General features: G+C 35.0%; 1 protein-coding gene across 10 annotated transcripts in view; it reads left to right on the top strand.

Moving 5' to 3' along the window:
* camta1b (calmodulin binding transcription activator 1b) overlaps positions 1–25,921 on the top strand; it is a 381,970-nt gene that overhangs the window by 176,989 nt on the left and 179,060 nt on the right. For all 10 annotated transcript variants that reach the window (XM_051122195.1, XM_051122192.1, XM_051122194.1 and 7 more), the window contains one exon: positions 3,169–3,236. In XM_051122195.1, coding sequence (XP_050978152.1) covers positions 3,169–3,236 — 68 coding nt within the window. The remainder of the gene's footprint in view (positions 1–3,168; positions 3,237–25,921) is intronic.

Raw genomic sequence — 25,921 nt, 5'->3', positions numbered from 1 at the left:
AAAATATACAGTATATACATCAGGAAAAAATGAAAGTCAGTGAGGTTCAGTGTAGTTTGGTCTAATCATATCTTTCTTTACAATATCTTTGTGTTCCACAGATGTAACAAAGTCATACAGGTTTAGAACAAAATGTTATTATGATAAAATGTTCATTCTGGGTGAGCGATCTTTTTAAAATTGACACTTAGTTCATTTTAAGTCAACCTTCTTAAATGTGCATTTACCTCAATTTGGCATCCTGTGTGCACTGATTAAATTCCTAGATTAAAATAGATTCTATTCCAATTCAAGAATTAACTCTGAATTAAAAAGCACTCTTGATTCTTTTCTGAATGGCTCACAACTCTACTCTAGGCACTTGTGTTTATGAACACTTCCTCTTTCCTCTTGGCTTTTTAATGCACTACTCATTTCTCCTCTGTTAGACCCATCCCGTCCCTCTTTGCCTTCAATAATGAGGGCAGCAGGGTTAAATTGGCACTGTGCAAGTTGGCATCTCTAAATTGAAACCAAGAGAGAACATTGCCAGTTGTGTTCCCATACACTTCCCTGGGCCTTCTGCCTGTTCTCAGAGCCGAGCCAAGAGAGCATATGGCCGCATGTAGATACACAGCGAATCTTTCGCGTGACTGTCAGCCGAACACTCTACCCTTGTGAAGAGCGTCCTGATGTGTCTGTCCTGTAGACGTGTGCCACTTGTTACCCGAATCCCCTCTCTTTAGCCACATTCTGCTTCGTATAAAGCATGAACAGCTGTGATAGAGCTGTTAACATATATGCGACGTACGTTGTCTCTGGATTCTAGAAGCCCGGACACTGATTCTCCTCACGCTTTGCTCAAATGAGCCCACTGGTGCATAAAATGAGATCGGTCTTTCAGCTGATCTCAGAATTCAGGCACAAGTAACTCATGTGCACGTGAATGTTGTCTTAAGCTTTGAGGTGGTTGTTGCACAGCGATACAATGCAGGATCTGCCACTTGTCAGACGAGTTGATAGTCGATATGGCATGCTGATTGGCTGTTGGACTAGAGATGCGATTCACCCCTCGGGGCTGTGTAATCTGGCTCTTGACAGCTGCTCAGCGGGCAGTCTGAACACTTTAGGAATACCCCAGAGCAACGGATGAACAATGGTCATCCTCAGGTCATCTAGAAACATCCACGACTCTTGTACCTTGGCTCGGAGATGGACGGGTTGCTTATGCTAATGCTCAAACCTTGTTTCATGAGATCGCGTTGTTGGAAAACACTCACTAAGTTTATATGACAGTGTTTTGTGGTGTTTAAATGGACTGCTCTAGGTTTATAAGGACTGCGGAAGAAAGCTGGTCAATTTTACAGCACCTGAGAGAGAGTCAAACTCACTCGACTTGGATACTTGGCTAGATTTGTTTTAGTACTTTTAATAGTCTGATTACATCAAAGGCAACATGTAACCTGTTTATCTATCTATCTATCTATCTATCTATCTATCTATCTATCTATCTATCTATCTATCTATCGTTCTGTCTGTCGTTCTGTCTGTTGTTCTGTCTATATATCTGTCTATCTATCTATCTATCTATCTATCTATCTAGCTATCGTATTATCGTTCTGTTGTTCTGTCTATATATCTGTCTATCATTCCATTGGTCTATCTATCTATCTATCTATCTATCTATCTATCTATCTATCTATCTATCTATCTATCTATCTATCTATCTTTCAGTCTGTCGTTCTATCTATCATTCTATCTATCTATCTATCTATCTATCGTTCTACTATCTATCTATCTATCTATCTATCTATCTATCTATCTATCTATCTATTGTTCTATCTAGCGTTCTATCTAGCGTTCTATCTATCGTTCTATCTAGCGTTCTATCAATAGATCATTCTATCGTTGTCTATATATCTATCATTCCATCAGTCTGTCTATTTATCTATCTATCTATCTATCTGTCTATCTGTCTATCGTTCTGTCTGTTGTTCTGTCTGTCATTCTTTCTGTGGTTCTGTCTATATATCTGTCTATCATTCCATTGGTCTGTCTATCTATCTATCTATCTATCGTTCTGTCACTCAATCTGTCATTCTATCTATCGTTCTACTATCTATCTATCTATCTATCTGTCGTTCTATTGTTCTATCTATTGTTCTATCAATATATAATTCTGTCATTGTCTATATATCTATCTATCATTCCATCAGTCTGTCTATCTGTCTATCTATCTATCTATCTATCTATCTATCTATCTATCTATCTATCTGTCTGTCTGTCTATCGTTCTGTCTGTTGTTCTGTCTGTCATTCTTTCTGTCGTTCTGTCTATATATCTGTCTATCATTCCATTGGTCTATCTATCTATCTATCTATCATCCATCTATCTATCTATCTATCTATCTATCTATCTATCTATCTATCTATCTATCTGTCTATCTATCGTTCTGTCATTCAATCTGTCGTTCTATCTATCGTTCTACTATCTATCTATCTATCTATCTATCTATCTATCTATCTATCTATCTATCTATCTATCTGTCTGTCTATCTATCATTCTATCTATTGTTCTGTCTATCGTTCTATTGTTCTATCTATTGTTCTATCAATAGATAATTCTGTCGTTGTCTATATATCTATCTATCATTCCATCAGTCTGTCTATCTATCTATCTATCTATCTATCTGTCTGTCTATTGTTTTATCTATAGATTGTTCTATCTATCTATCTATCATTCTATCGTTCTATCGTTCTCTCTATCGTTCCATCTATCATTCTATCTATCTGTCGTTATATCTATAGTTTTAAACTAGGCCTGTAAACTTTAACTTTTGAGGGTTTTTTTTGGCAACCTAGTTGTGTTTGTTTCTCTCTCAGTTCAGTTTTAAGAATTGAATTGGACTTTTAAAACATTCTGAATTGCACACAACCCTGGGGTTTGCATGATACCTCAAGGTGTTTCCAAAATACAATGGTAGTACCTTTTTTTGGTGCTTCTTTACTATGGCTACTGGGATTGGGGAATGTTGTAAGTGTGCTACCTATGATTTTTTTTTTTTTTCCTTAAAATAGAATTTTTTTCCATCCAGTATCTAAACGGATAAACGAGACTAACATTTTTTTAAACATTTTACAGAGTAAAACGAGCACATTTCATAATGTTACTTAATTTGTTCTGTTGCAGGAGATTGCGGCCTACCTGATTACGTTTGAAAAACATGAGGAGTGGCTGACAACGTCCCCCAAAACCAGGTAAGATGTCAAGTGTGGCAGTGTTTCCTCATTTCAAGTGCATAGTGTTACCTGAAAAGCAGAAAGGTACGTATTAGCACAGCTGCCAGTTCCTGCACATTTCGTGCATGTGCAGACAGATAATGGAATATTAATGACTATTTATAATGCAAGATGTGGCCAGGTCTATTAGCTTAATGCTGTCTTTGCTCACCAATGCCATTAACGTGGGTGGTAATGTGGTGAGATCGTAGAACATCACCCTACGGTGATAAGGGCTCAGCACAAAATTTACAGTGTTACTTGATTTACCGAGCAGCGATAATGAAAAAGCTTTTTACTTTTAATGCCAGTTTCTATATCTGTCCTGAGAGATAACAGCTGTGATATGATGATGAATGCAAATTAAGATAATATGTGGTTATATATGAAGCGCACGTCAAGAGCGACCAAATGGCACGCAGATTAATTCTAAACTTTGACGTTCCGAATGTTTTCAGTGCAGTGTATTTCTATAGAAGGCCACGCAATTAAATGTAATCGTAACATAAGGAACTTGTGAGTATAGACGAAAATATCCAATGGTCTCAAAAAGAGCAATTTTGCAAGCTTATCTGTGGCGGGCCAGAAAGATAAGTTTGGATTTATTCATAAACAGAAAGCTGTGGAAAGGGCAAGGGTTTGCATGGGAGGCAAATCAAGGGAAACTAAACATGTGGGCAGACAAATCACCACGGGGTTTGGGTTCAAGAGCTGTTTACACAGACAGAGGTTACCTGGCCGGCATCTGGACCTGTCATTCACCAAACGTGTACGCACACATTTGTAAGTACAGCGAGCAGACGAGGCAAATAAGAGGCGCTTTACTGAGCACACAACTGCTCCAGTCTTTTAGAAACAACCTTGATTTCTTGTGTAACAACATTTAGTGATTCAGCTCTGACATCAGATACAAAATGACTCATGATATGTTTTTTTTTTTCTTATTTGTTGTGTTTTACGTAGGCTCACAGACACATATGCTGTGCCCCCAAAACATATTTTAAGAATTAAGCCGTGCATAAAAAGATCTCGCTGTCATCGCATTAGATAACAGGATATCAAGTGTCATTTATTTTGAAGAAGCACAAGCACACTTTTTTAAGTGGAACTAAGAAGTTATTAAATTACAAATTTAAATGATAAATGTATTCTATTTATACACTTAGAACTCAGAAAACATGCATTTTGTATTTTTAAATTGCATAAGATTTTTCTAAAGCAAATCAGCACTAACATATTACAAAGGATGCTTTAACAGAAACATTTCCATATACCAATTTATAAAAACCTTGACAGATAATTCAAAATGCAATGATATTTAGACATTTATATATATATATATATATATATATATATGCAATTTTCTTTTACTTCAAAGCTGAATTTTCAGCATCATTACTCCAGTCTTCAGTGTCGCATGATCCTTCAGAAATCATTCTAATATGCTGATTTGCACTTGAAGAGCAAAATATGTAATACTTTTTCTTCTGAATTCTTTGATGGATATAAAACAATTATTTCAAACTGAAATCTTTTGCATTTTAAAGTGTATTTACTTTTGATCAATTTAATCAGTGTCCTTGCTAAGTAAAAGTTTGAATTCGATTCGAAAAAGAAAAAATCTTACTGACTTCAAACTTTTAAAATGTGGTGTATCTTTAAAAAAAATTGCTTTCAGAGAGAATTTGTGTGCTCCCATTATGTGGGTCACATGAGAAAAGTGCATCCAAATAAGAGCTTAACGATGAAGCGTTAATGATACGATCGCAGTGTGTGACAGCGCCAGGACGCGGGGCAGCAGGGAAGACACTGCCGGGCAACTGTCCTCTACACACACACATGCACACGCACACAAACAAACATGTAAACACAAGCGTTCCCACTGAGTCTCACACACATGCACGTGCACACAGACACACACGCACACACAGCCCCTCTCCGCCTCCGGCCTGCCTTTACATAATGGCACTGATTTCAGTCTGCAATTTGCCATGGCTGTTTAGTGCAGCGAGTGCTTTCCTGCTCTTAATGAAGCCTGCGTGACTCCAGGCTGTCTTCAGGGGTCACAACCAGTGTGAGTTCACACTGCAAGCGACGACTGGAGATACGCAGCCGACATCACCCCCTAAACGCTTACACATACACACACACACATTCATCTCCTAATATAATTAAAGCAATGAAAGCACTGAGATGATTGTGTCGTCGTATTAATTTGAAGTTAAAAGAGTGCTTGTATCTGAGTAGTGACTCTTTATGAAACGATAGGTTGGGTAATTTACTCATGATATCATCATCTCTGGATATTAACTTGCTTTTATAGCACTGATTGGTGAATTTGAGCTCAGTGCTGTGAGTTGTATGCACATATGTTACTCTGCTGTGCATTGTGTGAGTTTGTCTGCCAGGTGTTCTGGCTTTGTACGTTTTAATATGTTAATCTGTTTTGGTGTGTGCATATGTGTACATGCTAACCTTGATATGCCTGGCAGATCTTGGTATTATCAGTGTGTTTTGTGTGTGCCCACTTTCTGTTCAAGATGCTTGAAGTGTCTATAAAAGACCTGTGACCTCACCATACTTTTTGACCTTTAATTATTGGAAATATTTGCTATATGTTTTATATATGTTATTGTATTAAAATAAGAAACAGCCATCCATTTAATCAGTATTAGATTTATTGCGCAGTATGCTTACACACACATGGAAAAAAATAGATGAAAAAGACAAACAAGAGATGAAAAACATACTGCAGTCAGTTGTTGTGATGTAAAGGTAGTTTCAGAGCTTAAATATTATTTAACACAATGTTAAATATTATCATGCATATAGATTTGTGACCAGGTTGACAAAAGTGTGTTAAATTGACAACACATTTGTAGTTTGGGCTTTTGGATGTAATGTTAGCATTTTTCTACATGCAATATATGGATATTTCATGTCTATTGATTATTTTTTTTCTAACAACTTTCTTAAGAAATATCGTATTTTATAAATTAAGCGAATACTTATTATATCACACAATTATTTTGCTCTTAATTGAGTCGTGTTCAAAATAAACAAGTAAATAAATAATATATTTTTTTAAAAATCTGGATTATTTATTCAGAATTGATTTAATAGATTAAGTTTCATTTTGTTAAATTGGATTTAGTTTTGTTTCAAATAAGAAAATATTAAATTTTTACTCATGTAAAAAAAAAAAAATCTGTCAGCTACAAACACCCACCTGAAAACTTGAAAAAAAAAAAAAAAAAAAAAAAGTTGATTACAAAACCATGTGACAAGCATCATTTCATTTTATTTTATTTTATTTTATTTTATTTCTTCTTAATTTTTTCTCTGTTTGATCTCCAGTAAAATATGTTGGGTACATTGTTACAGTTTGCAATATTTTTATGATTTTAATTTAAACAAATATTGAAATTTGAGGTTGATCTGACTAAGAAAATAACATTTGGTCAAAGGCCTGCTATTGATATTATAAAATAATGAAAATTTATTATATTTTATTTTTTTATTTTATTTTATTTTATTTATTTTTTATTTTATTTTATTTTATTTTATTTTATTTGACAAAGCAAGTACAAATCAGAACCTGACCAGGATATAAAAAAAACCTTATTGTTGAATTTTGATATTTCATTTTTTTTTTTATTTTAAAACATACAGTTGATTAGTTGACATTTTATTAGCATCTCTATGTCAGAATGAAAAATAAACCACCTAATTATATTTTTTAAGTTGTTAAAGTAATTGTGTTATGTAGAAGCTTAATGCAGTACATTTTATTTTTAAATAAAGATAAAGATTCCTTTGTAAAATAGAATTAAATTTCTTTCTAGCATTTTTATTTTATTTATTTTATTATTATTTTTAGACAAGCCAAGTACAAATCTGAACCTGAACAGGATTTAAAAAAAAGAAAGAAATTCGTATTTTCTTTTATTTTTAGACAATATGTGCAGCATCACAGCAGCAATTTTTTAGGTATGCAATATAATAATAATAATAATAATAATAATAATAATAATAATAGTAATAATATGATCTTTTTACTTGATATGAAAAATGATTTCATTATTCATAACAAAATCTTGAATAATAATAGTGATATTAAACATTTTTATTATTGTTGTTGTTATAATAGTTATGTAGTTTTTGTGAACTTATATTAATTGAGAGAATACATGGAATATTTGTACTTTTAATTTAGTTTAAAGCAAAGTGATATAAATCTGTTCAGTCTTGCTTTCAGAGAAATTGAGTGATGTTTATCCTTAAAACAAGAAGGAAAAAACAACAATTTGCCATTGGGGTAAATACGTGCATTTAATTCAAAAGGGAAGACAAATTTGTTTTTCCTATCCCATTGGCAAATTTTTTTTTTTCCTGCCTTAAGCATAAACCTCATTGAATTTAGTTGGATTTGTGTGGTTTCTCTCCTCCCTAGTCCTCCGTGCAGCAGCTCCCAGATTCCTCCGGTCTCTCTCTCTCTAAAGAACAGCACATAAAGCGCCCTCTCCCATCAAAACAATGACGTCTGAGGAATACCAATGCCTGCCCGCTGCCGTTTTGTCAAAGTTTAATTTGGCTGATCTGCTTTGTGTCGTGCGTCTCTCCTCTCCTCCACAAGGGGAGTGCATCTGAGGTCGTAATTAAACACCACACGCTCATTCATGTGCAAATGCACCCAGGGCTCTTTGAAAGCGAACCGATGGAGGATAGAATGAGGAGAAAATTGATAACAAACAGAGTGAAGGAAAGCGGGAGGGCAAGGAGGAGAAAGTGTCCGCTGGTCTCCTGGAGTTCATGTTTCCTGCTCGAGTTGTAGTGGACTTTGTAGGCCAGTGAACCGAGAAGACCCATCTGTACCGCGGTGAATTTTAAACACCACTAGAATAGAAACCGTTTGCGCCGAACGGACCTTCCTTCGTAAATTCTCCCCTGTTGTTCTTAAAGGTACGTAATCGACCAATTAAAGCGCTAATGATCCGTATCGGTTTATCATCAGAGTTGACAAACATGAAAGTCGAGTTAATTGATCCATAACAGACGTTTGATTCGTTGGAGGGACACGCGAACACATCACACAACACACATACTCACATATATTGTGAGTCAGCATGTGTTTTATCTGACTTTCAGCTAGGAGAGACCGTGAGGAAGAGATTGATCTGCTCTGTCTTTGTGATGTACACACCTACTGGCAGCTCCAGACACAAACAGAATATATTCAATATACCGACACACTGTACTTGACTGTGATGATAGTCTAAAGACTGCTTTACACTTCATCTTCTGCTTTGTTTTTATCACACGTGTCCACCGGTGCAAAGTCAGACGAGTTGAGCGGCCGTTTTCCATTCGTTCTCTATGGGAGCTGAGCAGCAGGGGATTGTGGGATTGACGGCGCTGCCGAGCGAGCGGTGAGAGTGTTAGAAAGTCGTGAAGTGCTAAACTTCACTCAGACGGTAGACGAGAAACATCTTGCAGACAGTCGTTGTGATGTAAAGGTAGTTTCAGAGCTTAAATCATATCATTAATATTATCATGCATATAGATTTGTTACCAGGTTAACGAAACATGCACATTTTGGGCTTTTGGAAGTAATGCTGGCATTTTTCTACCTGCAATATGGATTTACTTTCTTTTTTTTCTAACAGTTTTCTTTAGAAATAGCATATTTTATCCATTAAGAGAATACTTACTATCTTAGTAACATATTATGTGTATCCTGTTTTTCAGTTTGCATGAACTTTGTCCCTTAAATTACAATTTTTACAGTGTTTGCTTTTTGAGCTTTTTGAGTCTGGAGTTCAAAATAATGACTAAAAAAAAAAAAAAAAAATCAAGATTATCCATGTTGAATTTATTTTTACAATATAAATACCTAGAAAAATAGATTGAGTTTTTTTTTTTTTTAAATTGAATTTAATTTTCTTCTATTTTCTTTTCTATTATTAATTTTGTATAATTATTATTATACAAAGATATAAAGTTATGTACATTATAATTATAAAATAATAATAATAATAATAATACTTTGCATTTCAAAATAAAATTTTAAAATTGTATTTTATTTTATTTTATTTTATTTTATTTATTCAGATATATTGAACATATTATGGTAAATTTCTTCTTAATTTGTTTCAGTATTTGCCATTGGGGTAAATACGGGTTTTAATTCAAAAGGGAAAACCATTTTATTTTATTTTATTTTATTTTATTTTATTTTATTTTATTTTATTTTATTTTATTTTATTTTATTTTATTTTATTTTTTTTTTTATTTTATTGTTTTATTTCATTTTATTCAGATATTTTGAACATGTTATAGTAAATGTCTTTTTAATTTTTTTCAGTATTTGCTATTTGGGCAAAGTTTGGGATTTTAATTCAAAAGGAAAAACAATTTTATTTAATTTCAGTTCATTTTATTTTATTTTATTTTATTTTATTCAGATATTTTGAACATGTTATAGTAAATGTCTTCTTAATTTTTTTTCAGTATTTGCTATTTGCGTAGAATTTTGGATTTTAATTCAAAAGGGAAAACTATTTTATTTTATTTTATTCAGATATTTGGAACACAATATGGTAATTTCTTTCAATATTTGATCTCCAGTGACCTCAAGGAGAATACTAATTCCCTTTGAACATTTTTTACGGTTTGCAATATTTTTGTGAATTCAATTCAAACTAAAAATTAAAATTTGAGGTTAATCTGATTAATAAAATAACATTTGGATAGCCAGACAAGGCCTGCTATTGAAATTATGACTAAAAAATTGTTAAATTGTCAACTTCTTAATCAATGCAGTCTGTAACATATTTGACAAATTCACCACTCTTTTTTCTTTGCAATAACAAAATGGTGATTAGGCTTGGCAAACACCAGTAGTTGTTTTATTGAGAAAGTGTATTGTTTTATATATATGATTGTCAGAAATGATCTGTGATCGACGCGGAAACACATGTACTTGTAATTCACGAACACAACAAAGCATCCTGAGACATTTTGTCATGCTGCATAATGAAATAATACTGATATGGTCCAGTTATTTTCATCACACATCCACTGAATAAAGAAGCTCCTTCAGTTTGAACACACACACTCACACACACATCAGTTTCTCTTTGATGCCCACCTCTTGTTTGAGCGCCCTCCCATAATCCCGAATGAGCAGTTTGTCGGACATGCCTTTTATTAAAACACCAAAATAACAACAGAGAGCTTTGAAGGTTTCATCGAACATAGCGCTCTATTCCTCCAGGAAATAAACAACCGCTTTTTACACAGCAAACAGTAAGTGTGTGTGTTTGTGTGTGTGTGAGAGGAGGTCGTGGAGATGCAGGCAATGGCCATTGCAGACTGTGTGTGTGTGTGCATCGCGTGCCTGCCATAATGAATTGTGCGATGGGCCGTCTCTCAGACGGTACGTCAGCTTCTCTGGCTCTTCCCGCTAGTGCTGCATGTGTTGGCGCGCTGCAGCGGCAGACAGACTCTCTGCTCTGCACTAATGCTTTCTGGCAAGACACTGGGCATTTATTAGTGCAGGGAAGGAAATTGCGTGTGTATGCATGGGTACATGTGTGAATGTTTGCATTAGTGCTGTCATGAAAACCCAAAATTGAGTAGTCGACATCAATAGCAGTGAATAGCAGGTTCTTGATACCAATTTTAATCCCAATAAAACAATAAATGTGTGATGGGTAGCACTTGATAAAAAAGTTGATAAAATGACAGATTAATTACCGGCCCTAGAGTGATTGATTTCCCCTTTTTATCTGGTCAATATTGTTGTTTGATTAATAGGATATGCTAAAAATCGACAGTTCCAAGCTGCATTTCACTGCTAAATCTTATGCATATATCTGATATTTTGAGAGTTAGCTGATTTTTCTTACATTTTCGGATGACAAATGGGCTGTGTTTACATTAACACCCTGCCAAGATGGGTGTTTGGATCATGAAGTGAATGTGAGCATCTTTGCACATACACGCACAGCATGTGCACGTTCAAAAGCAGTCAGACAGCAATCCGAAACCAATAGAGTCAGTGCTCAGTACAGCCAATGATGTAGAAAGACTGATACCATTACTTAGTGGACGTCCCAAGTGTGCATCTACGTGTGTGTGTGTGTGTGTGTGAGTGTGCGTGCGCCTTTTTATGAATGTTTGTCTTTTTATGTATGCTTTTGTATGTTTGTACATTCTTTTTTTCTGTTTATATACTGAAATATGTATGCATTTTACAGTTTATATGTATGCATTTGTTTGTTTATGTATGCTTTTGTGCATGCATGCTTTTTGTGTTTGTGTATGTTTATGTTTATGTTTGTGTGTGTGATTTTTATAATTTGTTTTATTATATTTTGAGAGCTTTTGTATGTTTGTGCTTTTTAGATGGGTTTTCTCATGTTCATATACTGTATGTGCATTTGTTGTTGTTTTTGTGTGTGTCTGTGTGTGTGTGTGTGTGTGTGTGTGATTTTGTGCATGTGCTTTTTATGATTTGTTTTATTTTATTTTGAGGGCTTTTGTATGTTTGTGCCTTTTTATGTAGATTTTCTTGTTTGTTTGTGTGTGTGTGTGTGTGTGTGTGCTTTGTGCATGTTTATTCATGTTTTTTTTTTGAGAGAGAGAGCTTTTGTACAATTTACAGGATTTTTTTACAGTGTATGTTTGTATTTTTTGTGTTTATATACTGTATGTGCATTTGTTGTTTTTCTGTGTGCTTTTGTGCATGTTTTTTTTTTTTTTAATATAGGTTTTCATGTGTTTTTATTTTTAATAAATTAATTTAAATAAATTTAATAATACATTTAATAATTTAATAAATTTATTTCATTTTTAATATTTTTATTTTTTTTATTTTATTTTTATTTTTATTTTTTTTGCATTTGTTATTTTTTGTATGTATTTTGTATGGGGTTTCTTGTGTTCTTATTTTTTTATATATTTATTTAAATACATTTAATAATACATTTCTTTTTGATACATTTATTTCATTTTTAATAGTTTTATTTTTTCATTTTTTATTTGCATTTGTTGTTTTTGTGTGCGTTTTTGTGCATGTGCTTTTTTATGTTTTTTGAGAGAGAGAGAGAGAGAGAGAGAGAGAGAGAGACAGAGCTGTGTGTTTTAGAACATTAGATAAACATCCAACTAAGACATTTCAGAACTAACTTTGAGAGAACCTTGCAAAAACATTAGAAAACATTTTTTAGAGTGATAAGAATGTTCCTTATTAGCTGGGACATTTGTGTGTGTGCGGTTTTATTCATGCATGCTCTTTTATATGTGTGTGAATTTGTGTGTGTGCATGCTTTTTGATGTATATGTATGTATTCTGTGTGGATGTGGGCTTTGGTTTGTGCATGGACTCTGCTGTGTGTGTTTCTCCATTTACAATACTCCTGTAGTCCTCTTGCGCTTTGTGAGTGAAGTCCATTTATTGTTTGTTCACAGACGTGAGTGAGACATGTGTGTATTGGGAGGGTGGTGGTCCTGAGCGAAGCGACCCGTCCGAGAGGTAGTTGAGCAAGATGAAACGAGAAGGGTCTGGGAAGTGGCAACATGTCAATATGAAATAGAGAGAGAGAGAAAGAGACAGGAGCCGGAGGAGAGCGGCGAGAGATGATGGATGAGCGACGCCATGTAGGATGCACTGAACCATACGGGAAGAGCAGAGGAAGAAATCTGACGGAATTGGAAAAGAGAAAACACAGCGAGCTGAAAATACGTGAAGGATGAGCGGGCGCTGACGAGAGTGACGATACGTTCGTGTGGTCCAGGAAGAGGCTATTGACCATCAAGCGAAACAGCGAGAGATTCCCGCCTCTATAAAACATACAACACGCGGAGCTTGCGCAGAACAGCGTGTCGCGGCTTTGAAGTTGCGCGCCTTGGGTTGACGTGTGTTTTTTGACAGTGGTTGGTCATAGTTCATCTTTTGATTTGAGCGCCGGGTGACCTGATTCTGTCGGCCCCGAGCTCATGAATAATCCAAAACAAACAATCATATACAAACACATTAATGCATTCTGCCATGCACGGTACACAGCCTTCAATGTGTCCGTCATCTGAACTTGTGTTGTGTTGCACATCAAGTCACAGATCAGATCGGTCAGTGTACAAGAATTTTCAAAGACATTTTTGCATTCTTAAAAAACATGCATTCTTAAAAAAAAAACAAGTATTTGACTTCTAGTTTTGTGTTTTTGCATTCCAAAATGTGTCAGAACACAATTTAAAATGCAACCCAATTTTTTGTTGCATTCTAAGCATTGTCAGAAGAAGTGCTGTAGTAAGATTTAACATGAATGGCCCTCTTTTCCAGTCTTTTACTGCTTTAATTTGAAGTACAGCCATTATGAGCAACAGTTTTAAGTGAATTTTGCTAAACAGGTTCGTTCCATACTGTTTAAAATGCATCTACTTGAATAATAACGTATTTGGTTTAATGCACAGTTTCCCAAATTGGGGTTTGTAAGGGAATTGCAGGGTGTTTCAGGCTTTGATAAAAAAAAAAAAAGCTAATTAGTGATTTAAATATAAAAATGTAAAATTAAATTAAAAATGTTTAAATAAAACTAATGCTGATTAATCGCATCCAAAATAAAAGTTTTTTGTTTACATAATATATATGTGTGTGTGTACTGTGTATATTTATTATGTATATATAAATACACACAAACATACAGTGTATATTTTGAAATTATTTACATATATTCATATTCATATTCATATAATTTATATTATATATAAATATTTTTGATATATAAACAACATTTTTCGCGTGTTTACGTGTGTGTGTTTGTATTTATACAGTGTATATATATATATATATATATATATATATATATATATATACACAGTACTCACTCATTTATTATGCACACAAAAACTTTTTTTGGATGCGGTTTACTGTTTGACAGCACTAATAAAAATACAAAACTGTACGCTTATGCATTAAAAAAAAATTATATTTAATTTGTTTACCTGCATGTCATGTGACAACTGTGACCATCTAAAAAACAGTGAACGTTTAAATGTGTTGTTAAATTGCTGAAATATTAACTTTTTAGGAGGACATTTAAGTATATATTTTATGTCAGAGGGATTCAAATAAATAAATAAACAAAAATATTTATGGTTTAATGGCACAAATTAAATTTGCAAGATCGTAAATTCAGAATTCCTTTCTAATCAACACTGAAAAACCAAATGTATCTGTAATTTTCTGCCAGGACATTATACATTTTGATAAAACTAAAACACAATCCAATGAAGTCTAAATACATGTGTAAAAAAAAAAAAAAAAAAAAAAATGTATACAGAAAATTAATTTATAATAATACAGTATATGTGCCCTATTTTTTTTTCACAAGAATTTTTTTTTTCTTTTTTTATTTTTGCTTTTGAGTTAATGTATAGTTAGTATGTATTTATTAATGTATTTATTTTTTATTTATTTTTATTTTATGTTTATTTGAATAGGGTTGATACAATAAACATGATTCCAGTCATAGACGAAAAATGCACTGCACATAGAGATTACAGCAGAAGCTAATTTGCATCTCATGTCCCTAGAAAGGCTTTTCTAAAAAAGATTTATTTATTTATTTTTGCAATAATTCCCACAATCCTGTGTGTGGTTCAGTGGCCAGTTGACAGAATAAAAAATCACATTTGACGAAGCAGCTTGAGGTAAATTAATTTACAAATGTCCTTTTTTCATTTTTAAACGTATGATTCCATTTCTAGCAAGAAATAACTATTGTAGTCATTAAATATTCACTTGGTTATTTCTAAAGCTCACTTGAATTTGTTCTAGATCATTAGACGTGACATTATGGTGCCTTGGAAGCCTTAGGAGGTGTCTTCATACAAAAATCATTGACTGTCTGAACGACCGAATTAGGTTTTGGTCGCACAGTTTGTGAGATAATGCATTTCTTTGTGTGTGTGTGTGTGTGTGTGTGTGTGTGTGTGTGTGTCAGAAAGGAGAGACGAGAGGTAAACCTCACGGGCAGATCACCCTCGTGAGGCTCGGCGTCTCTTGATGATAAAGGCTGAATTCAATTATTTAGCAACACTTGCAGAACAGACAGCAGCTCACTGTTTCTCCTCTAGGGATGAAGTGCGTGTCTGCCAGAATACATCTGCTCAGAAAAAGCTGAATTTATGACTCAAATAGCGGTAATGAAATACCAGAGTAATTAGCATCTAATGGTAAATGGAAACGAAGAAGCTTCTTGGAGATTTTGAGCCTAAAATAGCAGGTAGACAGCGTTCTTTGCATTCGGGTTTATAACTCCTGCGTGTATTCAATTTACTCATTTACTCATCTTCGTGTCATTCTAAACCTGATTTTTTTTTTTTTTGTCACACAGATGGAGAAAATTTGATGTTTTTTTTTCTCTGCAATTACAATGAACACTGATTGAAATGTTCAAAACACATGATTCAAAACACAATTCAAAACACATTAAAAACCATATGAGAGACAAATGGAAGTTGTCATTCACATTAAAAGAATAGTTCACCCAAAAGTGAAAATTGGCAGCATTTACTCACCCTCATGTTGTTCCAAACCTGTCTTTAAACATCTGAAGAATATGAGTAACAAAACAGTTGATGGTCCCCACTGACACCCATAGTATTTTTTTAGTGCTGGGCAATGATTAATCGCGGTTAATCCAAAATAAGTTTTTGTGTACATAATATATATGTGTGTACTGTGTATATTTATGTATAAATACACACACATGCATGTAAATATTTAAGAAAAATGTTCTATATATATATTACATATATTTATATTAGGGCTGTCAAATGATTAATCGTGATTAATCGCATAAAAAAATAAAGGTTTGAGTTTGCGTAATATATGTGTGTGTACTGTGTGTAATAATTATGTATATATAAATACAACAAATTAATGTATATAATTAAGAGAAATGTTATTTATGTACAAAATATTTTTATTTATATATAATATAAATTATATAAAAATTATAATACATATACTTGGAAATATTTTTTAAATATACACATGAATGTGTTTGTATTTATATATACATAATAATTACACACAGTACACACACATATATTAGGCAAACTCAATCTTTTTTTTGTATGCGATTAATAGCGATTAATCGTTTGACAGCCCTAATTTATATATAATATAAATTATATGAATCTAAATATATACATGTAAGTATTTTAAAAATATTTACTGTGTGTGTGTGTGTGTGTGTGTGTGTGTATTTTATACATAATAAAGATACACAGTACACACACATATAATATGTACACAAAAACTTTTATTTTGGATGCGATTAATCGCGATTAATCGTTGCCCAGCACTAATATTTTTTCCAAATACTATGGAAATCAATAGGGACGATCAAGTTTAGGTTACCCAAATGTTGCAAAATATCATCTTTAATGTTCAACAGACAAAAGAAACTCATACAGGTTTGGATCAACTTTAGGTGAGTACATGAGCACAATTAACTCCAGCTCTCATTAACATCACATCTTTTCAGGTAATCTATTAAAAATGATTTTGGATTACAAAACTGATATGAGTTATTCATTCATAAGCGATCCAGTTCTTGAGTTCAACTCACTGACTCATGGATTCAGTTGCAGTAGTTAATGAGTGGAAGGGAAAATTATTAGTGAATTACAACATGTTTATGGTCAGCATCTGTAATCCTGCTGTTGCTTTTGTAACCTTATTTTGAAGGTTGAAAGCTTTAGTCCCTGTTCATTTTAATTGCATTGACACAAACGTCTGCAGAATCTGTTTTGGTGTTCCATATAAGAAGGAAAGTCAAATGGATTCAGAACGACAAGAGGCAGAGTTATGATTTTGGGTGAACTATCCCTTTAAATGATTCCATCAGCGCTCTGGGTGTGATTAAATGAGCCCGGAATCCACAAAGCCATCCCAGTCTTGTGGAAACCAGACTTTCCCAAGTGCATGCGGTTGTAGGCGCTTCTGATAATGCATGTGTAGGCCTCGTTCAACAAGGAATGATGGAGAGTTTTGACTTCAATTAATTCTTCATCATTACATTAATTAATCTAAATCTATAGTTAATTAATTATGCAGTATATTTTTTCTTGTGCATGTTTAAAAAGTCAAAAGGGTTGTTGGATGATGTTTTAAATTGGAAAATTAATATTCATAACTCCTAATGAAGTTTCTAGAATGACCCTCGATTCGTGGCTTTACTGAGATTTAATTAACAATCCTGGCAGCCGACACCTTTGACAGAATGGGTGGCATAATCGAGCCGCGTTGGAGTGACTTATTGTTCGAACACGATAAAACATACAAACATTAATATCTGGCGAACGCCGAGCTCTCTTAAGATCCTCAAAGACACAGACATCTCATAATATGCCATTCACAAATTATCCTGGCAAACATTAGGAGTAAAACTGCTTAAGTGTGAAAATAATGTCATGCAAGACTGAGCAGTAATGAATATATTAGGACTCGGGCATCTGATCCAAGGTCAGAGGAAAATTTGCAGCAACATTTATAGACCCCGTAGAATTTTCAATAATTGCCATCCTGTCATAAAAGTTTAACCCTCAAACCGTGATATTGATGCCAGACATCGACCGGCAGCTAAATTAATCACATTACTATAGAGTGGGAGATTTATTACACATTTTTTATTTATTTGTGCACATTATTGTTTTATTTGCTTGTGTGGACTTCTTCAGATATTTTCTTTTTCACCTCAAGTCTGATATTCTGGGCCTTGAGTGTACATCTATGTGGCCTTTTAACCAGTTTAGGTGTCTTTGTTTGTAGGAACACATTGTTAGTGTGCACGTGTGCTCTCAGTGACACTATCTGTCGACCTGAAAGCCCACAGACTCCACAGACGCGTCATCTCCCAACTGATCGAGTTATGTTCACATCAGCACTTATGTGTGTGAACTCTGCATGACCTCGGCGTCCTCCAGCGATTAACCCATCACTGCAATCAGTCCACACGATGACCTTTGTCACCTCACGCTTGACCCTGTACGCTAGATGAAGCTTGTATAAGAAGCTTGGATAATTCTGATCTCTAGCCAATATATATAAACACACTACTGGTCAAAAGTTTGAAATAATTACGATTTTGTAAGTTTTGTTATGCTCACCAAGGCTGATTTAAAAATGTATTAAAAATACAGTACTTGATTAAAATTTCAGTAAACACAGTAACATTGTGAAATTTTACAATTTAAAATTACGTGTCTGTTTTTAATACATTTCAAAATATAATTTATTCCTGTGATGCTAACCTGAATTTTCAGCTTGATGCAGACTTATTATGAATTATTCTTGGTACTCAATTATTAATAATGGTTCTTAATATTATCAATGTTGCCTAATATTTTTGTGGAAACCATACTAACTTTTTTTTTTTTTTTTTTTTTTTTCTGCAGGATTTTTTGTTGAATATTAAGTTCAAAATAGTTTTTGTCACTTTTGATCAGTTTAATGGGTACTTGCTGAATAAAAATACTACTTAAAATATATATATTGAAAATCAGCATATTAGAATGATTTCTAAAGGATCATGGGACACTGAAGACTGGAAAAATGGCTGCTGAAAGTAAATATATTAAATTACAAATAAATAAATTAAATATTTTAAATATTTTAAATTAAAATAATTTACAGCTCTTTTAAATTGTAATAATATTTCACAATATTACAGCTTTTACTGTACAAATATCTGGTACTGGTGAAGCCAAAACAAACAAAAAAAAAATTAAATGTATTATATTAAATATATTAAATACAAATTAAACAGTTATTTTAAGTGTTAATATTATTTTACAATGAAAACCATCTGGTGCTGGTGACTGCAAAATAAAAACTAAAATATAAATTAAATATATTAGAAATATTAAATTAAAGTAAAAGAGTTCTTTTGAATTGTAATATTATTTCACATTATTAATGTTTTCCCTCTACAACCATCTGGTGCTGGCAACACCAAAGCCAAAATAAAAATAAATTAATTAAATAATTAGTACTATTAAATTAAAGTAAAACAGTTCTTTTGAATTGTAATATTATTTCACAATATTAATATTTTCACTATACAACCATCTGGTGCTGGTGACACTAAAGCCCAAATAAAAATAAAAAAATTAAACATATTAAATTAAAATTAAACCATTCTTTTGAATTGTAGTAATATTCCACAATATTACAGCTTTTACTGAACAAATATCTGGTACGGGGAAGCCAAAACAACAACAACAAAAAAATTAAATGTATTATATTAAATATATTAAATAAAAATTAAACAGTTATTTTAAATTTTAATATTATTTTACAATTAAAACCATCTGGTGCTGGTGACGGCAAAATAAAAACTAAATAAATTAAATATATTAGAAATATTAAGTAAAACAGTTCTTTTAAATTGCAATATTATTTCACATTATTAATGTTTTCCCTCTACAACCATCTGGTGCTGGCAACACCAAAGCCAAAATAAAAATAAATTAATTAAATAATTAGAAGTATTAAATTAAAGTAAAACAGTTCTTTTGAATTGTAATATTATTTCACAATATTAATATTTTCACTATACAACCATCTGGTGCTGGTGACACCAAAGCCCAAATAAAAATAAATTAATTAAACATATTAAATTAAAATTAAACCATTCTTTTGGATTGTAGTAATATTTCACAATATTACAGTTTTCACTGTACAACCATCTGGTGCTAGTGACGCCAAAGCCAAAGTTCCCTAGGAATACATATACTGATAAAAAATGTATGCAATAAATGCACTTTAAGTTGCTTTGGATGAAAGTGTCTTGCAAATGAATAAATATTAGTATGGTTACATTTTGGCCATTTGTGTATATTTACTAAGGGCCATTTACACAGAATGAGTTTCTGCATTCCACTGCACTGCTTCTCCATTGTTTTCTATGTACATTTGCATCATAATTGGATGTGTTTGACCATTGCCTTGTATCTTTTGCAGCATTTCTAAAAATGCAACACTCAGGTTAAAAGAACTTCATCTTGCATCTCTAATTTACATGCAAAAATGTTTTGTGTAAGCGCCCCCTAACAGTAACAAACTGTCCAGATTGAATGCAAGACTGTCCCTAAGGCAGGATCTTCTGTTCGTCATCAACCCTGGCAGTATTTTTGCTACGAGTGTTGTCTGAAAACCACTCCAAAAAAGACAGCAAACACTCCCCTATAATCCTGCGAGTGTGCGGCGTGTCGGCGTTGCCCTCAGCGTTTGCTATTCCACGTTCAGTCGACAAGATCACAGTGTTCTCTCTCAGTAGGCAGCGGCCATGTTTCATTAATCAGCGCCCGCCATCTCTCCGAATCAACCTTCTCCCGCCGGTCCCCCGTTCCTCACCCCTACCCGGGCTCCGCGAGGCCCTTCCCATCCCGCCGTCAGTTTTCTCGGATGGAGCCGTTGACGGGCGCAGGGGTCTTTTCCATCGCCACGCTGAGGGGCTTTTTAATTTAAGGTAATTAATTGCTGACCTCGTTTGACGCGGCACTTTATGAGTCTTTGGCGACAGCCTGTGATTTTCTGTACTTCCCGCTGCTAGCGAGAACTCCTGCGATGATGCTGGCGACTGAGAACGAGCGGGAGATTGTACGAAGGAAAGCGTGGAGGGAGAGGTTGTTGTGATGTGATCCGAAGGGGAAAACACAGAAAGGATCTGGTGCTTTCTAAAAGAGACGAGTGATTTCCCCAGTCTGCCGTTCTTCCTGCTCTGGTGGAGGCTGCATCCCTCCGTCTGTCTCCAGACTTGACTGTCAGGGGCATCCACTCCATTTAATCAAACACATTTTTGTGATTACATTCGCCTCCACGTTCCAGAGAGAGAGGGGGAGAGATGGAAAGAGGAAGCGGAGAGTGTTGTGGATCAGTAAACCACCTAGTGCCACAGTGTCTGCTGACAAAGTAAATCACACACACATAAGAGACGAGCTGGGCAGCCCATTACGAAAGCACTTCCAACTCATCTCTTTCTGAATCTCTCTCTCTTTCTTGCTCACATATTGTGGTATTGTTTGCTCACCCTCATGTCTTATATATCTCAAAAGGAGATATTTAAAGCACTGTCCAAGCTGTTCTTTTTCATACAACGAAAGTGATTGGAAACCACAGCTGCTGAGTGGGATTTTTAGTCATTAATTTCTTATTTCCAACACTAAGCTATTGTATGATCTTCAGAAGACTTTAAGAGAAAAATTAAGAGACCACTGCAAAATTATCAGTTGCTCTGATTTTGGTATTTATAGGTATGTGTTTCAGTAAGACGAACATTTTTGGTTTGTTCTTCTGTATAAACTACTGACAATTTCTCCCAAATTCCAAATAAAAAGTTTTTTAGAGAATTTATTTGCAGAAAACCAACTGGTCAAAATAACCAAAAAAAAAAAAAAAAAAAAATGTTTGTTTGCACCTCAAATAGTGCAAAGAAAACAAGTTCTTATTCATTTTTGAACACCAAACATTAATGTTTTAACTTAGGAAGAGTTCAGAAATCAATATGGTATATATATAATATTGGTCGAATAACCCTGATTTTCAATCACAGCTTTCATGTATCTTGACATGCTCTACACCAGTCTTTCACATTGCCGTTGGGTTGCTTTTTGCCACTCCTGGTGCAAAAATTCAAGCAGATCTGCTTTGTTTGATGGCTTGTAGCCTCACGTAGCCAGACCTTCAGACTATCGGCAGAAGGTCTGGGGCTGCCCAGGAGGCCATATGATTGACAGGTAAAGCAACCATCATGTTTAATAGTGTGGAAATGTCCCCACAATAACAGTGTGTAAAACTCTTGTATGTATTTTAAATGTCTATGCCACACACTACATATTTCACATACTTTTAATAATTCCTAGTTTAATTCATCCTGATAAATGCTCATTGTCTCAAGTGCAAACACAACGGCTTTCTTCTTCCATGAGGGGATTTGGCATCACATGTTTTCAGGCAAAACGTTAAGGAACGCAACATACACGTCTCCTGGAAATATTATAGAATTTAACCAATCAGTTGACAACTTCGAAACTCCTTAAGTGTGCCGCGTCTGGGAATCTTGGCCGCTTTGAGTGGCCGAGGTCCGCCCAAGAGGCCATATGATTGACAGGTAAAGCAATCAATCACACTCGTTTTGTGCCACGTCATGTTTGGGGGCCAGGAAATGTCCCCATAATAACAGACTAGTGTGTAAAACAACTGGACATATTTTAAAGAGTCTATGCCATGAACTTTACATATTTCACATACTTTTGAAAATCCAGCGTTTAGTTGATCCTGATGATCATTGTCATAGTTGTAAACTTTGTTCTTCCGTAAGGGTGTTTGGCATCACAGCATCTTTGTTTCCAGGTGGAATGTTATCGAACGAGACGTGCGTCTTCTGGAAATACTGTAGAATTCAACCAACCACATGATGCCTGAAGTGTTTCAGTTTTGCGTGCCATATGCATCAGACATTCAGCCAGTGGTCCGTGACGTCTGAGGCTGAGACTAGATGGCTTGTGACCATCCATCTTCCTCTTGATCTCATTCAAGTTTTCAATGGAGATCAGATCTGGAGATTAGACTGGCATGACATGAGTCTTGATCTGGTGGTCCTCCATCCACACCTTGATTGTTGACCTAACCGTGTAGTATGGAGGACAACCTTGTACCTTCTTCTCTGACAGCCTTGTTGGCTTGATTCATGCACCCTTCAAAAAGACGAATGTGCCCTTGCTGAGCACCCCCAGATCATCACCGATCCTCCACCAAATTTGACAGTAGGTGCAAGACACTGTGGCTTGCAGACCTCTCCAGGTGTTGGGCAAAGCTGAAAATTGGACTCATCAAAGATCCAATCCTTACGTTTTTTGCAAACCTCAGCTTTTGGCTCTTCTTTGCTTCTCACTGATAAATGGTTTATTTCTAGTTTTGCACAACTTTAGCCTGACACCAGGAGCTTGTTTTGAACCATCCTCGCCGTGCACTTCACACCAGCTGCCGTTTGCCATTCTTTTTGTAGGTCACTAGATGTCATCCTATGGTTGTTGAGTGACATTCGAAAGAGGTCAGTGGAGAGTCGTTTTCACCTGGTTATAGCTTTGTTGTCCCCAATGTCTGCAGCTTGACCTTGTTCTTATGAACCGCTGTCTTTGAAATTTGAAGTATGGAAGTAACCTTGACGCCAGAATTGAACTCTTCTTATCCTCACTCAAAACTTTTCTTTTCAACTCTTTTGGCATGGCAAATTTGTACAGAGTTTGGAGTGGTTTCTCAATTTTTTCCCGAGCTGTAGTGAACAGGTTGTAGTCATGTGTTTGGAAATTTGAGAAATGCTTATAAATTTTGTTGCTGTTATCAACAAAAGATAAGGTTTAAATATTTCTGGCAGTTTTCCACCCAAAAAAACTTAGTTTAAATGTTTGAAAATAAAGAAATAAAGACCTAGATATTATTAGTATTGATAGTTAGCGGTTCAAGCATGTAGCACTTAAACCCTATTGTAATTGTTAGAATGGTCACGGATGAGCGATCTCCACGTAAAACTGATCATGCAGACCAAACCGTAAGTCGTAGAGACTTGAAACTTGGAGGGATGGCAGTACTCAGACTGCCTACAACATGACCAAGGCCCGCCCCAATCGGCCTGATGGGGGCGCTACAGCGAACAAAAGTATGAAATCTCTCATAACTCCTAAACCGTCAGTCATGGGCTCCAGTGTCTTATGTTGTTAGAATCCTTGGCTTATGGCGGACGAAACACATGCCAGGTTTGCGAAATTGTTGGGTATTTAAGATATTTTGCAAAGCCTACTTTCTTGGGTTTTTCGCCCAATCTGAACCAAACCAGTGCAGAAAGATTCTCTGGAGAGTGAATATCAATAATTATCCAAAAAAGTTTAACTTGCAACTCACCGTTGCAAAGGAACGCCAAAGCGTTTGAAAGGGGCAGGGCCACTGCTGGTAAAATACCCAACCGAACGGAATGAGATATCATCACCAAACTCAATTTCAGAGCTCAATTTGAGGCCACAGGAAAAAAAAATCACAGAGCTTGGCCACTTGGTGGCACTATTAGAGGGAAAAAAACATAAAAACGACCCTTTTTCCTGTCAACTTGAAAATCTGTGTACACCTGTGTACAAAACTCTCAAAAAACATGGCCGTTATTGGCCGACAAAATTTGAGCACCTGTTAGACAAGGTTAATAGAGGCCAATCGGAACAAAACTCGGTGGGCCTGTTCGACTTTGAGAAAAATTTGAAAGAAATCTGCCACTGGGGGGCGATATCACATTTTTCAAGGGTGTAAACGGTTGTACGTTGCATGGTTTTTTGCACATATGCATGATATTTGTATCATACAATAGAGCTCCTCATTCTGGACAACTTTTTTGAGCTTGACCAGCCACCATCCACTTTTGTTGAGTATGTTTTTAAAACATCTTGTTATAGCTTTGTTGTCCCCAATGTCTGCAGCTTGACCTTGTTCTTATGAACCGCTGTCTTTGAAATTTGAAGTATGGAAGTAACCTTGACGCCAGAATTGAACTCTTCTTATCCTCACTCAAAACTTTTCTTTTCAACTCTTTTGGCATGGCAAATTTGTACAGAGTTTGGAGTGGTTTCTCAATTTTTTCCCGAGCTGTAGTGAACAGGTTGTAGTCATGTGTTTGGAAATTTGAGAAATGCTTATAAATTTTGTTGCTGTTATCAACAAAAGATAAGGTTTAAATATTTCTGGCAGTTTTCCACCCAAAAAAACTTAGTTTAAATGTTTGAAAATAAAGAAATAAAGACCTAGATATTATTAGTATTGATAGTTAGCGGTTCAAGCATGTAGCACTTAAACCCTATTGTAATTGTTAGAATGGTCACGGATGAGCGATCTCCACGTAAAACTGATCATGCAGACCAAACCGTAAGTCGTAGAGACTTGAAACTTGGAGGGATGGCAGTACTCAGACTGCCTACAACATGACCAAGGCCCGCCCCAATCGGCCTGATGGGGGCGCTACAGCGAACAAAAGTATGAAATCTCTCATAACTCCTAAACCGTCAGTCATGGGCTCCAGTGTCTTATGTTGTTAGAATCCTTGGCTTATGGCGGACGAAACACATGCCAGGTTTGCGAAATTGTTGGGTATTTAAGATATTTTGCAAAGCCTACTTTCTTGGGTTTTTCGCCCAATCTGAACCAAACCAGTGCAGAAAGATTCTCTGGAGAGTGAATATCAATAATTATCCAAAAAAGTTTAACTTGCAACTCACCGTTGCAAAGGAACGCCAAAGCGTTTGAAAGGGGCAGGGCCACTGCTGGTAAAATACCCAACCGAACGGAATGAGATATCATCACCAAACTCAATTTCAGAGCTCAATTTGAGGCCACAGGAAAAAAAATCACAGAGCTTGGCCACTTGGTGGCACTATTAGAGGGAAAAAAACATAAAAACGACCCTTTTTCCTGTCAACTTGAAAATCTGTGTACACCTGTGTACAAAACTCTCAAAAAACATGGCCGTTATTGGCCGACAAAATTTGAGCACCTGTTAGACAAGGTTAATAGAGGCCAATCGGAACAAAACTCGGTGGGCCTGTTCGAC

The sequence above is a fragment of the Labeo rohita genome, chromosome 11, assembly GCF_022985175.1.
Source record: "Labeo rohita strain BAU-BD-2019 chromosome 11, IGBB_LRoh.1.0, whole genome shotgun sequence".
NCBI classification, from domain to species: Eukaryota; Metazoa; Chordata; class Actinopteri; order Cypriniformes; family Cyprinidae; genus Labeo; species Labeo rohita.
The sequence above is the reverse complement of the archived record's forward strand: the minus strand, read 5'-3'. Positions and strand labels throughout refer to the sequence as shown.